Raw genomic sequence first — 13,373 nt, 5'->3', positions numbered from 1 at the left:
CAATCTTTTTCATAACTATTTTCACTTTCATGAATTCTTTGTTTTTCCATATTTTTTACGCACAGTATCAACTTGAAATACCAATCGTATTAATACGGATATAAAAAAAAATAAACAATTACTAAACTCATAATACTTGCTGCTTTTAAAATTACATTATTAAATAAGAATTACACAAATATAAGCACCTTATTAGCCACTGATCATATGTTAAATTACAACGCTGGGTAAGACACCCCCCTAGCTAGCTAGTATCTTACAATACATGATATAGTTTACAACTGAAATACAATTGGCTGGCCACTACCATGAGCTCCATCCAAGTACTGAAGGGCAACCCCAGTCCCTCCTCCATTCATCGTTCTATCCGGCACTCTGCTGTGCGAGGATTTCGAACATCTAGGGCTTTGATTCTGAAGTCAATGCGGCGTGAAGTGCATAATCCTTCCGCAGAAGATGGCCAATTTCGAGTTCCGCACGTTTTGGCTGTCGCCGGTTCCGATTCCGGCGCTGGAGCAGGCATCCAAGCCGACTTGAAGACTTGCGCCGCGCGTGCAGTCTACTGCTCCACTGTCATCACCGCTGTCACTGCGCAGAACACCGTGGGAGTCCAGGTCTGGTCGCATTTTATTTTAAGGCAATTGTAGAATCTTTTGGCTGTGGCTATTGGTTTTTTATTTTTTATTTACCTCGGTTACTGAATTGCTGTGAGATCTTGCTCTGTCCGGAGATGTGTCCATCATGAAACAATTAGAAAAAGGAGTGTTAATGAATTCATTCTAGATGGAAGAAGTTTAATTTGGACGATTAAAAGTTTAAAGTCGACCGTGTCAAGTAATTTGTGATGAAATGGATCAAGGTTTTTTTTTTTTTTTTTTTTTAAATATTTTCCTTATTTTAGTATAATTGCATTTGTTTCATTAGGGAGTGAGTATTGTGGATGAGGAATTTGTTGGCGAGCAATTGAAATCGGTGCTTTCTGATATGTGCCCTGATGTTGTAAGTCTATGTAAACTATTGAATATTTTGTTGGGGTTAGTCTCTGTGTTGCTGCTAGGGTTGCTCATGCTGTTTTCTTTTACTGAAACTCAGGTGAAAACAGGCATGCTTCCTTCTCCTGGGATAATCAAGATCCTAAGTCAAAGCGTTAAGGAATTTCAAGTTAAAGGTATTTAGCAGTATTTTGGTATTGTCATTTTTATATTCTGTTGGGAATGCAGTGGGTTGTTGACTATACGAATTTTGTGAAGAAAGCTTTGGTGGTTGATCCTGTCATGGTGTCTACTAGTGGGGATGTACTGGCTGGTTCCTCGGTTCTAGCGAGCTTCAGGTACTTTTTAAAACTTACAGCTGTTAAAACCCTTCTGCTGTTGGCACCTGAATTCTCTATGCCTCCACTCGTTCAAGATAAGTTGCTGCTTTATTATACAGGGTTGAGTGCTGCATACATGTTTCTGATTGGGTACTGGATTCATATATGATATTTTTCATAGCATCGATTCATTGAAGTGCTAAAATTTTTGAATCCTGAAAATGGTTGTAGTTAATTTTTAAATCTAAAATTCATATTAGATGCATTTATAACTGTTCAGTTCTTGCAGAGAACCATGAGAGTAACAAGAGATCTAGGAATTCTAACAATTTGACTTGCCTCTTATTGGTATTGGGAGAATTCTATCGGAAAGAGATCTGGTGAAAATCATGTTCGTAGGATGTAGATCTCAAAGTATTGAGGCTGGCCACACAAATAACTCCCAACCTTTCTGTTTCATATATCAATGTTAATCAAGGTCTAAAAAAAATAAATCTTTATGTGGAGAGAGATGGTGTGTGGGGGGTGACTTCAATGTGGTTAGAACTGCAAGTGAGAAAATGAATAGTCGTTCACAGACTGCAAGCATGCTTTCTTTTGATACATTGATACAAGAGCTGGAGTTATGCGATCCACCTTTATTGAATGGAAAGTTCACGTGGTCGAACTTAAGGGTTACACCTATTTGCAGTAGATTGGACAGATTCATGTTCACGACAGGATGGACTGAAATTTTTCCATTCTACAGACAAACATTATTGCCACGAATCACATCAGATCACTTCCCAGTGGTTTTGGATTTGGAAAAAATGAAGTGGGGACCAACGCCTTTTAGATTCGAGAATGTATGGTTAAGGGACAAAAGATTTAAACCTTTAGTGATATCTTGGTGGAATAATGCGGTATTTCAAGGATGAGAGGGATACAGATTTATGACGAAACTTAAGGTGTTGAAGGTTGAAATCAAGAGATGGAATGAGGAGGTTTATGGGATGGTGGACATGAAAGTGGTGGAGTTAACACGAAAAATCAGCATGTTGGATATGATTGAGAGTGAGGAACGGGGGTCGGAAGAAGTAACGAATGAAAGAAAAGAAACAAAATGGTTGTTAGAAGATTTGATATGTCGAAAAAATCAAATTCACTGTCAAAAAAGTAAGATTAAATGGATTAAAGAAGGGGATCAGAATACAAAGTTTTTCCACTCACTGTTGAATCATCGGTGGAGTAAGGCTACAATTAACAGATTGGAAAGGGAGGATGGATCGATTACGAGTGATGAGGACGAAATTGTATCCATTGTTTTGAAGTTTTTTGAGAAGCTGTACGATACGACAAATACGAGAAGTTGGGGGATTGAAGGTGTAGAGTGGTGCCCCATTGATGAATTTTTGGGCCAAGAGTTAGAGAAAGAGTTTTCAGAAGATGAAATAAAGAAAGCGGTTTCCCAGTGTGATGGTGGTAAAAGTCCAGGGGCTGACGGATTTACTATGGCTTTTTTCCAGGAATGTTGGGATATAGTTAAGACAGATATCAAGAGGGTGTTCGATGAATTTTATCAAACAGGAATCATAAATGGTGTTACCAACGAAACATATATTTGCTTGATCCGGAAAAAAAATGAGTCCTTCAAAGTTAAAGATTTCAGACCGATACGCCTCATAACAAGCTTGTACAAGATACTAGCAAAAGTCTTAACTGAAAGGATCAGGAATGTGATATCAGATACAATTTCAGAATCCCAAAATGCTTTCATCGAGGGAAGACAGATACTTGATTGTGGTCTTATAGCGAATGAATTACTTGAAGAGGGAAGGAGAAAGAAAAAGAAGGGATGAGTGTTTAAGGTGGATTTTGAAAAGGCCTACGACAATGTGAATTGGGATTTCCTAGATTTTGTGTTGATGAAGAAGGGGTTCGGACAGAGATGGAGAAAATGGATTAAAGGATGTGTGTCGAACGTATCATTCTCGATCATGATAAATGGGAGGCCTAGGGGAAAAATAAAGGCGCATAAAGGGCTTAGGCAAAGAGATCCATTGTCTCCTTTACTGTTTAATTTGGTAGTGGATGTTTTGGTGAGACTGATTGACAAAGCTAAGGAAAGAGATCTGATAAAGGGGATTGAGGTGGGTAGAGACAAGATAGAGATTTCTCACCTTCAGTTTGCAGATGACACACTGTTCTTTGTGAGTAATGAGGACCATATCAGGTTTTTGGTCCAAATTGTAAAATCATTTTGTCATATGTCTGGATTAAAAATAAACTTGGAAAAAGTGCCTTGTTGGGTATACACTGTGAACCAAGTGAGGTTGAATTGTTGGCACAAGAAATTGGATGTGGGAAGGAGAGTTGGCCTATTACTTATTTGGGAATGTCTTTAGGGGGAAATCCATTAAAAGTTTCGTTTTGGGAACCCATTGTGGCTAAGGTGTCTAAAAAATTAGCATGATGGAAAAAAGCTTTCTTGTCAAGAGGGGGAAGATTAACTTTGATATCATCGGTTTTGAATTCTATTCCGATATACTACATGTCTCTATTTAGAGTACCTAAACTTGTTGCGGAGTTGATTGAGAAGATTTCAAGAAATTTTTTATGGGATGGAGCGGATGGAGATGTGAATTGTCACTTGGTTGCGTGGAAGTATGTGTGTAAACCTAAGGATAAGGGGGGGTTGGGTGTTGGGAATATCATTTTGAGAAATAAGTCCATGTTGGGAAAGTAGTGGTGGAGATTTTGCGCCGAAGATGGAAAACTATGGAAGAAAGTTATCGTGAGTTTATATGGGCTACAAGATAATGGATGTGATGCGGGTTTGGCGAGAAATGTGACGTTTAAGTGCCCTTGGAAGTTTTTTTCCGGACTATACCCGACATTTCAGCAGCGCGTGTCTATAGAGGTGAGAGGGGGTAATAAGGCTAGATTTTGGGAAGATAGGTGGTTGGGGGATTCTTCATTCAAAGAGCTTTTTCCTGTTTTATTTCAATTATCAACAATTCATAATCTGCCAATTTCTCACTTTGTCTTTTTCGATAACGACTTGTCTACTCAATCTTGGGACTTTCATTTTAGGAGGGAGGTTAGAGATGATGAACACTTCCAGCTGTCAGAGCTTTTAGGGGTGTTAGAGAGAGTTAGATTAATTGAAGGGGTAGATGATTTCCGAGTGTGGAGAGGGGATTCTTCTGGGGTTTTTTCGGTCAAATCATTCTTCGATTCTTTTTTCCCATCTTCGCATTTTCCACTTTTTCCTCTAGTTCATCAAATTTGGAAGGTTCCGGTACAGAAAAAAATCCAAGTGTTCCCATGGACAGCTACTCAGGGTAAATTATCGACCTCGGAGATGAAGCAAAAAAGATGGCCTTCCATTGCTATTTGTCCTAGTTGGTGTGTTCTGTGTAGAAATGATTCGGAAACTCAGGATCATATGTTCATCCATTGTCCATTCGCGAGTGGCTTGTGGGCTAAAGCGTTGAAAGAACTTGAGTTGGTTTGCGTGACACAAGAATCAACAAGGGACCTCTTTGCTATGGACCTAGGACAACTTACAGGCACCAGGGGAAGAACTTTTTGGCGTGTCGTGGTTCAGTGCATATGCTGGAGAGTATGGTTGGAAAGAAATAGAAGAATTTTTGAAGACAAGGAAGAAACAAGAGAACAATGTTGGGAAAAAATTAAGATATCAGTTGCCGTGTGAATGGGCTCTCATGAAGAATTCAAGAATGTCTCCATAGTTGACTTATTGAGAGATTGGTCTTATGTTTACCATTAAAAATTAACATCTCATGTACCTCATCATTTAGTGGATCACCAGTCCACTGATGTAATTTGCTACAATACTTTTAATAAAATATCGTTTCTTATAAAAAAAAAAAAGTTTTTTCGATGCAAATCATGATGAAAGTTGTATCTTTTATCATATATGTTTTGTATTACCCACTTGGATTTCCTTTTTCTCAATGATAGGGATGAACTTCTTCCATTGGCTGATATAGTAACTCCAAACTTAAAAGAGGCTTCAGCTTTGCTTGGTGGCTTTGCACTGGAAACAGTTGCTGACATGCGGTCTGCTGCAAAATCTATTTATGATATCGGTCCTAGGTCCGCTCTTCAAAAGCTGAGAAGCGTTGTACATGTTAATGTTGTGTTTATGTAACTAACCCCCTCCTAAATCATTTGACTGATGTCTGCCAATATAAGAAAACTAAAATGCACCTTTTTAAAAGTAGAATGAAATTTTATAAATGCACGATTTAACTTATTCGTGTTATACAATAAAAAAATCCAGTAGCTAGTACTGTTGTATGATGGGGACCGTGGTGATGTATAATGCTGAGACAAGTTTTAGACTGCATGAGCGTAGTTTGATCAGGATGGTAGCACTACCAATCAACTTGATCTTGTTCAAAGTAGGTTGCTTAAAAGACAAAGTATCTAGACACCGATGACATTAACATTTATGGTTAGTTTGAGTATGTAGACTCTATTATTTCATAGTACAGAAAGCTAGGATGCTCAAAAAACAAATTATCTTTTGAAACCAAGGCATTAGCAAGTTGAACAGGGATGTTTAATGTGTTCAGATGGTTTGGATGGTTCAAATTTATGTTTAGTGCAGGATGAGTTAATTGTAAAAATCATTTTAGAAAACGAGAAAAAGAAAGCAAAAAGAAAAAGAAAGAAAACGAGTAAGAGCAAAGTTGGATTACCTTCCTTTTTTCATGTTTTAATCGAAGTGCATGAGAATAGGTTCATTAAATCATACTTGTGTGTAAAATGATGCATTGCATTTACTAATAAAAAATGTATTTGCTTGAAGTTTCTGTTATTTTAAGAAAATATCGAAGATGATAGGTTTAAAGAACTTTGTGATAAATTGATGATTTCTTTATTTCTTTTTTTCTTTTCTTTTTTTTAAATGAAACCATATTTTATTAATAACTTTTAGATGTTCATTACAATTAGTGGACTAGTAATCCACCGTCAACAAAAACTATACAAGATCGTTGCCCTATCAATGATATACAAAAGCCCAATATGTCATATTGAAACATTCTGAAATTCTTCATGAGCACCAATCCACGTAACAATTTTGATCTTGATTTTATCCCAGCATTCAATACTATTGTCTTCTTTGTTTTCAAAAATTCTTCGATTTCTCTCCAACCATACTGACCAACATATGCCGTGAACCGCCACTTGCCAAAAAATTCTTCCCCTGTTGCCATGTAGCCGTCCAAGATCCATAGCGAATAAATTTTTCGTTGAATTCGGCACCACTCAAACCAAATCCAATTCTTTATTTCAAATCTACATTTTGTCCCTGGAGTGTTTGTTTTCTTTCACAATCGCCTGATTGCATTATCTAATGAAACTACCAACATTTTTTTGTCCATAATTCCTGCATTAAAGGACTCACGAATATAGGATAAAAAAGATATATGAAATGGGTAGTTTTCCGTTTTCAGAAATGTACTTGTGAAGGGAGGTGACCTTCCTGCTTCATCAGATGCTGTGGATGTTCTGTTTGATGGTATGATTCACATCTCTCTTGGAATTCTCAAGCACTTATTATTCTATACCATTATTTAACTTAAGTACTGCTCCAAGAATTGTATAATGTAATATCTAGGTAATAACTTCTATGAATTCCGATCTGCCCGGATAAAAACTTTGAATACTCATGGAACTGGTTGTACTTTGGCATCATGTATAGCTGCTGAGATAGCAAGTGGTTCTTCTGTATTCTCTGCTGTCAAGGTGATTAAATTTCTTTCTTTCATTCTCAAGCGACTAATATCGTATTTGATGATAAGTGATGGGTAGAGATGCCTCGACATCTGTAATGCCTTGCACACTCTTATCACTTTAGTATTCCCTAAACCGAATTGTTTGGATCTCTATTGTATATAGCACGATCATTAATTTTTTAAGCACCAATTAAGACAAGTCCTGTTAGTCTTCTCCTGCTGCAACAATGTTATTATATTACTTGGTCACAGAACCAAATTGGGTGACGAAACAGAACATCTTTGCTTGGTATGATAAATAAAGTTAAGTGGACATACCTCACTTCCTGTATGACATTACATCGAGAAGTAAATCATATTAAATATTTTTTCGAAGTGTTTCATCTGAACTAATTTAGCCGAGGGATTAAGTAGGGGTAGCCTTCTTTTCCTGCCTGCTTTTTCTTTTTACCCTAAATATTTGAGAAAGAACAATAAATCATCATTTAACTGCCAATGCAGCTGGTCTTGGTTTATGATTGTTAGTTCTTGCTATGCTCCTGATTTTTACTTCTGTTATTGTTTGTAAATGCAAACTGTTTCTCATACCTGCATTTTTTTCCAGATAGCTAAACATTATGTTGAAACAGCCTTGGATTATAGCAAGAACATTTGTATAGGAGGAGGACATCAAGGTCCTTTCGACCACTTAATGAAGCTTAAAAACAGTGCTATGAATCTGCATGTGCGTCGACCATTTGATCCAAGCAATCTTCTCTTGTATGCTGTCACGGACTCAAGGATGAACCAAAAGTGGGGTCATTCAATCAGTGATGCTGTGAAAGGTGCAATAGAAGGAGGTGCAACTATAGTTCAGTTGAGGTCTGTTTTTCATTTGAATTTATATTTGGGCAGTGTCTCATTTATTCAGGTGACGAACTCTCCTATGGTCGAAATCTTTAATGTGCTATTTTGGGTATATTATCAACTCTATCATTCTTTGCTATAATGCTATTTACAATCAGAGTAAGTTGGTTGACTGTTGGAAAGGCCTTTCAAAAACACCTTTGAAAATGGCAAGCACGTGACATTTCCAGGAAAGGAGACAATGTGCTTGTCATCCATTCGTAAAAAAAAATTGCTCTAAAGAGGCTTTGATCAAGGAGCAATTAACCACGTGCAAGCCCGTACCCAAGCCAAAAGAAGATAGCAAAAACCTTAACTCCTCTTTTTTAACTTACATCTCATATGATTTTCCTATAAAGCTTGAATATGAATCTTTATTGCATCGTTCTCCTCTTATTGATGCCATTCGAAACCTGTGCATTGCAGAGAAAAGGATATCGACACAAATGACTTTCTGGAAGCAGCTAAAACATGCCGACAAATATGCAGCCACCATGGTGTACCTTTCCTGATCAATGACAGAATCGACATTGCCCTTGCTTGTGATGCAGACGGAGTTCATATCGGCCAGTCTGACATGCCTGCTCGTGTTGCTCGAACTCTCCTAGGTCCCGACAAAGTCATTGGTGTCTCGTGCAAAACACCACAACAAGCTGAGAAAGCATGGATTGATGGTGCTGACTACATAGGTTGTGGCGGCATTTATCCGACAAATACAAAAGAAAACAATATCACTGTTGGGTTAGATGGTCTTACAAGAGTATGTTTAGCATCCAAGTTACCGGTTGTTGCCATAGGGGGCATAGGTGTTACAAATGTGCGATCTATTATGGAATTGGGCGTCCCCAATCTGAAAGGAGTTGCTGTTGTTTCTGCTGTTTTCGATAGGGAATGTATTTTAAGTGAGACTCAGAAGTTGAGAAGAGTGATACTAGATTCAGTTGGGGCAGTGAAATAAACGGATTTGTTCTTAGGAAAAGTGAAATATCAAGTTAATAACTTTTTCAAGGTACAGAGATTGGGTTTTTAATTTAAGACGATCATAATGCCTTACTATGAAAGGCAGAAATCAGTATTGCAACTTTTTGTTTATCTACTTTCGAGTTTTTTTGGTTTATTGTGTATAACAAATTTTGTTTTATTGTCTATCGTAAAAACTGCTCATTTATCAATTTTATTAAACAGATATTTGATTTGATTTAACTTATAAAAATATTATTTTCAATAAATATATATCAAGTCTATTTTTCTCATATAAAAATATGTAAAACTATCTTACAAAAACCTCAATTATCAAATATAAATTCGTAAAACCATCATTAAAAAAACTACTCATTGTTTATAGGCTCAATGACTGGATTTAATTGACCATATTGGGAAAAAAAATTAGAAGAAGGCCGTTTTGGGGGAATACCAAGAGCAAGAAACAAACGGGAGAGCATTACAGCCAACAAAAAACACCAATTTTAAAAAAGTTCACATGTGGTCTTAAATACTCCAAATCGAAATACAGACCGTTCCACAAAACTCGAATACGTAATGGCGACAAAAGCTTAACTTAATCCACACACCATATTCATTGTACATGCAAACAAGAATTGGGAAATCAACCTGCACTCAGGCAGACAACACTAACAATTTACATACTACGATCATGAACAAGCATCGCATTCTCTCGCTCGATAGACCTCATACGAAAGGCACTTCCCCACTGGCATGCACGGCCTTCACTTGCTTATCATATTCATCATCTTCCACTTCCTCTTCCTCTTCCTCTTCCTCCTCTTCTACGTCTTCCTCTTTATCCTCATCCTCTTCACCTCCCCATCCAAAGCCTCCAACTGATCGAGAGACCGGAGGAGGATTTTTAGCCTCTTCCACAATTTTCATTATCTCCTCCACGGATTGAAGGGAAAAGGTTGGGTTTTCTCTACGGTAGTACACGCTTTGGGCCGCATCTGTTAATTCTCTAGGTAAATTCTTCAGAAACCATGGGTGCGACTTGATGTCTTTAATCGAAATTCTCTGCATTTAAATCAACTAATGAGACAGGTCGCATTGGGCAAAACACAATAATAGAAAAAGTGAACAAGAACTTTACGTTAATTTTCCAAACGGTTATTAGCCAACAGGTTACAAAGTTAAGAGCTGTACAATGCCACCACAAATAAATAGCCCGTCACCAAAAATACGTACAGGGCAATCATAAAAGTTTCCATGAAATAATGTAAATCTTGATTATGAGCATACTAATTGCCACCAAAATAACTAATGTCTGTTATTTGGTAAATCAGAACTCAGAGAGAACATACCCTAGATGGATTGGCAACAAATATGCGAGAGAGGAGGTGCCTACAATCTTGAGATATGTGAACATACTCAGGTATCTTGTACTGAATCGCCATGATTCTCTTATCAAAAAGAACAAAATTTGTGAGTACGACACTAAACAATTAAAACACATATACTTGTGCACAAAACAAAGTCTAGACACCATGCACACAGACTGAACGAAAAGGCTTACTTGGATGGTTTTCCTGAAGTTCTTTGGATCTTCTTGATCTTCAAAAGGATATGCTCCAACCAGCATGACATAGAGAGTCACACCACAAGACCAAACATCAGCCAGCTGGATAGAAACCAACCGAAGTTAACAGGATTTTCCACCATCATTTATGCTACACATACGCATGAACACAACATATGTGCGTACCCAGACCAACGAGGGAGACCAAAAATAAAAACAGTTGATATAAAAGTTTTCATTAGAAGAAAAAGAAAAAATTTAATCAGCAGCAGCAACAAACAGTACTAATATAGTAATACAGACCAAATATCAAGCAGTACTAGATAGTAATATGGACCAAATATAGAACCGCAAAAACATGCTTACTTTTCCATCATATTCTCTTCTAGATAGCACCTCTGGAGCAATATAAGCAGGAGTGCCAACTGTTGATTTTGGCCTCGAATGGAGCAGAGACGACTAAACAAAAATATAACTGCAAACTATATCAATGCTGTCTCATGCACAAAAGCTACTTATAACGCAAATGTTATACAATCAATAATCTTTAACTTTGTATACAATTGCGCAATACCTTTGAGTAACCAAAATCGCATATTTTAAGGCGTGGGGCTGGGCTTCCATCCAATAGGGTATTCTCCAGCTTCAAGTCACGGTGGCATATTTGCTGCATATAAGAAACATAATTAACTAAAATCCAGATATACATAAAGTAAATTCAAGCATCCAAAAATGAACCAGTACGGATCTTAAGTTTCTCTCACCATAGAGTGGCAGTAGTTGACTCCAGATATAAGTTGCTGAAAGAAATACCTCGCCTAAAATTGCAGGAAAATATAGGTCATTCATATATTCAAGAGATAGAAACAAAATGCCATTTCTTTTAATCAGCCATATCGATTTTCAAAAGATCAAGGGGCAGTAACCGATATCATTATCATACCTCATCTTCACTGAATCTTCCAGCATTGCAGATTCTCTCAAAGAGCTCGCCACCAGCAGCATACTCCATAACTATAGCTAGATGCGTGGGTGTTAAAACCAACTGCAAATCCAAGACCCAAACCAGAGAACACCACAAGGTTTCAAGTCATTGATGAGACAACGATTGAAAATTCATAGAAGTTTAGGCTCCTTACCTCCTTGAATCGAATTATATTCGGATGCCGGAGTGATCTATGATTAATGATCTCTCGAGCCACATTCTCATCAATCTAGAACATAAATCATAAATGACAGTCAAGCATGTTAATGAAATGCAACCATTTGTTCAAACCTCACAACTTCATGAACTACATGTATAACCATAATAAGCACAAGCTTAGACATTGAACTGTCTGCATAATGAGAAATTTCCTATCCACAAACATTGACCAAACACATATATCAATTATGATGACCAGCAACTGGCAAAAGAATTTGTGACTACTACTACAAATATAAATAGCGTGCAAACCTTGTGTCCTCTTTCAACGTATTTCATAGCAACAAGCTCCTTGGTATCCTTTTTCCTCAAAAGCCTCGCCACGCCGAAATTTCCGGACCCTATGTCCTTCACAAGCTCGTAATTTTCCATTTCACTCTTAATCTACACCGTGTACAACACCAACCTTCTTAAATTCAAAGCTCCAACCACCAAATTTCAAAAGATCCAAGTTTACTTCACAGACCACGACAGCTGAACATAAGAAATCTTGGATCCGAAAATTGAAAGCTCAACTTATAAGCTCAAACTTTAATGTGATATTTAAAGATTGAGAAAACCCCAAAATTGAACGCTGAGAAAAAAACCAAGCAACTTTAAGCTTCAATTAACTATAATTCACACCTCTATCGAACTAAATTCTTTAAGAAACTCCTCCTGGCTGAAAAGGAAAATAATGTCATCAATCACAGCACAACATTGGAAAAATTAGGGATTTCTAACACCCGAAGATCGAGAAAGTAGAGCCTTTACAAGAATCGAAATGGGTTTTCTGAAGAATTTATGAAAAGGGTTGAATTTATACCTGGGATGCGGAGAAATTTGAAGAATTACTGGATTGTGGAGAATTACAAGTCTTGATCATCAGCTAGAAAGCAAGGAATATTGGAATGTATTGTGCCCCCTTGTTTGACACCTAATATCTGAAAGCCCTCATAGTAGATATTAAATCAGTTCGTCTCAACTGCATTATTGATTTCATTTTTTAAAAAAAGATTATTATTGATTTCATTTAAAATCAAAAATGAAAAAGACTGCTGATTTGATTCAACTTCCAAACTTCTTAACCAACACAATCGAAAACAATTTTTCTATAAAAGTAAATGATGATATTCGGATGAATCGGGTGTGAAATATGTGAGCAATCCACCGGATAGTGATGATTAAAGTTTTTAGAGAAAATGAGTAAGGAAGAAGATAAATGTGATGAAGATATTTTTATGTGAGATGACTTCTGCAACTATGACCTGCGAACAAGAGAATGAAGTCGTGAATAGGCGTCGGAGGAGTGTCTGGAGTGGCAACTCCGATTCTTAAGTTAGCAGGTTGAACATGAAGAATATATACAATATATATGAAAATATATGTGAGTGCTTGCATATGTAAAAAATTCCAGAATCCTCAATATGAGATACATACTGTTGGAAACGAAATTCCGGCGTTTGACAAAATATGAACCAAACTCTAAATTCTGGAGTTTGACAAACTGATCAACCAACTGATACGCGCAATTATATTCAGCAACTGGACTTAACAACTGAAATCAGCAGATATAATAAAGAAAACTGATCAGTTGGAAACCGATCAGTTGATATATTGTTGGAAACGAAATTCCGGCGCTTGACAAAATATGAACCAAACTCTAAATCCTAGAGTTTGACAAACTGATCAACCAACTGATACGCGCTATTATAT

General features: G+C 37.0%; 2 protein-coding genes across 3 annotated transcripts; one reads left to right on the top strand and one right to left on the bottom strand.

The window, feature by feature from the left end:
* Positions 1-254: 254 nt before the first annotated feature.
* Positions 255-9,062, top strand: LOC140973528 (thiamine biosynthetic bifunctional enzyme TH1, chloroplastic). The gene is made up of 9 exons (XM_073436412.1): positions 255-614; positions 925-999; positions 1,093-1,168; positions 1,255-1,330; positions 5,279-5,413; positions 6,781-6,845; positions 6,945-7,072; positions 7,667-7,923; positions 8,374-9,062. The coding sequence occupies exons 1-9, from the start codon at positions 309-311 to the stop codon at positions 8,903-8,905; spliced, it is 1,650 nt and encodes a 549-aa protein (XP_073292513.1). The 5' UTR covers positions 255-308; the 3' UTR covers positions 8,906-9,062.
* A 356-nt stretch (positions 9,063-9,418) lies between these two features.
* Positions 9,419-12,626, bottom strand: LOC140973527 (serine/threonine-protein kinase SRK2A-like). Of its 2 annotated transcripts, none has more exons than XM_073436410.1 (10): positions 12,484-12,626; positions 11,931-12,339; positions 11,614-11,688; positions 11,418-11,519; positions 11,239-11,292; positions 11,049-11,141; positions 10,841-10,933; positions 10,472-10,576; positions 10,260-10,358; positions 9,419-9,972 (listed from the first exon to the last, which is right to left on the bottom strand). In XM_073436410.1, exons 2-10 carry the CDS (start codon positions 12,048-12,050, stop codon positions 9,637-9,639), a joined length of 1,077 nt encoding a protein of 358 aa, XP_073292511.1. In that variant the 5' UTR covers positions 12,051-12,339; positions 12,484-12,626; the 3' UTR covers positions 9,419-9,636. The 2 variants fall into 2 exon arrangements, with proteins under 2 accessions (XP_073292511.1, XP_073292512.1); XM_073436411.1 differs by having other exon boundaries at positions 11,931-12,252; positions 12,484-12,620.
* Between the last annotated feature and the right edge of the window lie 747 nt (positions 12,627-13,373).

The sequence above is a fragment of the Primulina huaijiensis genome, chromosome 3, assembly GCF_012295235.1.
Source record: "Primulina huaijiensis isolate GDHJ02 chromosome 3, ASM1229523v2, whole genome shotgun sequence".
Taxonomy (NCBI): Eukaryota; Viridiplantae; Streptophyta; class Magnoliopsida; order Lamiales; family Gesneriaceae; genus Primulina; species Primulina huaijiensis.
Note: the sequence above shows the minus strand (reverse complement) of the source record. Positions and strands in the feature narration are given on the sequence as shown.

What these genes read in the sequence shown, in the direction of transcription:
- LOC140973528 (XM_073436412.1), top strand. Translation starts at nt 309, where the DNA reads ATGAGCTCCATCCAAGTACTGAAGGGCAACCCCAGTCCCTCCTCCATT. An exon ending in TCGGTTCTAGCGAGCTTCAG is followed by an intron (nt 1,331 to 5,278) that starts GTACTTTTTAAA and finishes TCTCAATGATAG; the next exon opens with GGATGAACTTCTTCCATTGG. An exon ending in CTGTATTCTCTGCTGTCAAG is followed by an intron (nt 7,073 to 7,666) that starts GTGATTAAATTT and finishes ATTTTTTTCCAG; the next exon opens with ATAGCTAAACATTATGTTGA.
- LOC140973527 (XM_073436410.1), bottom strand. Translation starts at nt 12,050, where the DNA reads ATGGAAAATTACGAGCTTGTGAAGGACATAGGGTCCGGAAATTTCGGC. An exon ending in GAAGATTCAGTGAAGATGAG is followed by an intron (nt 11,293 to 11,417) that starts GTATGATAATGA and finishes CTGCAATTTTAG; the next exon opens with GCGAGGTATTTCTTTCAGCA. An exon ending in ACTTCAGGAAAACCATCCAA is followed by an intron (nt 10,359 to 10,471) that starts GTAAGCCTTTTC and finishes CTTTTTGATAAG; the next exon opens with AGAATCATGGCGATTCAGTA.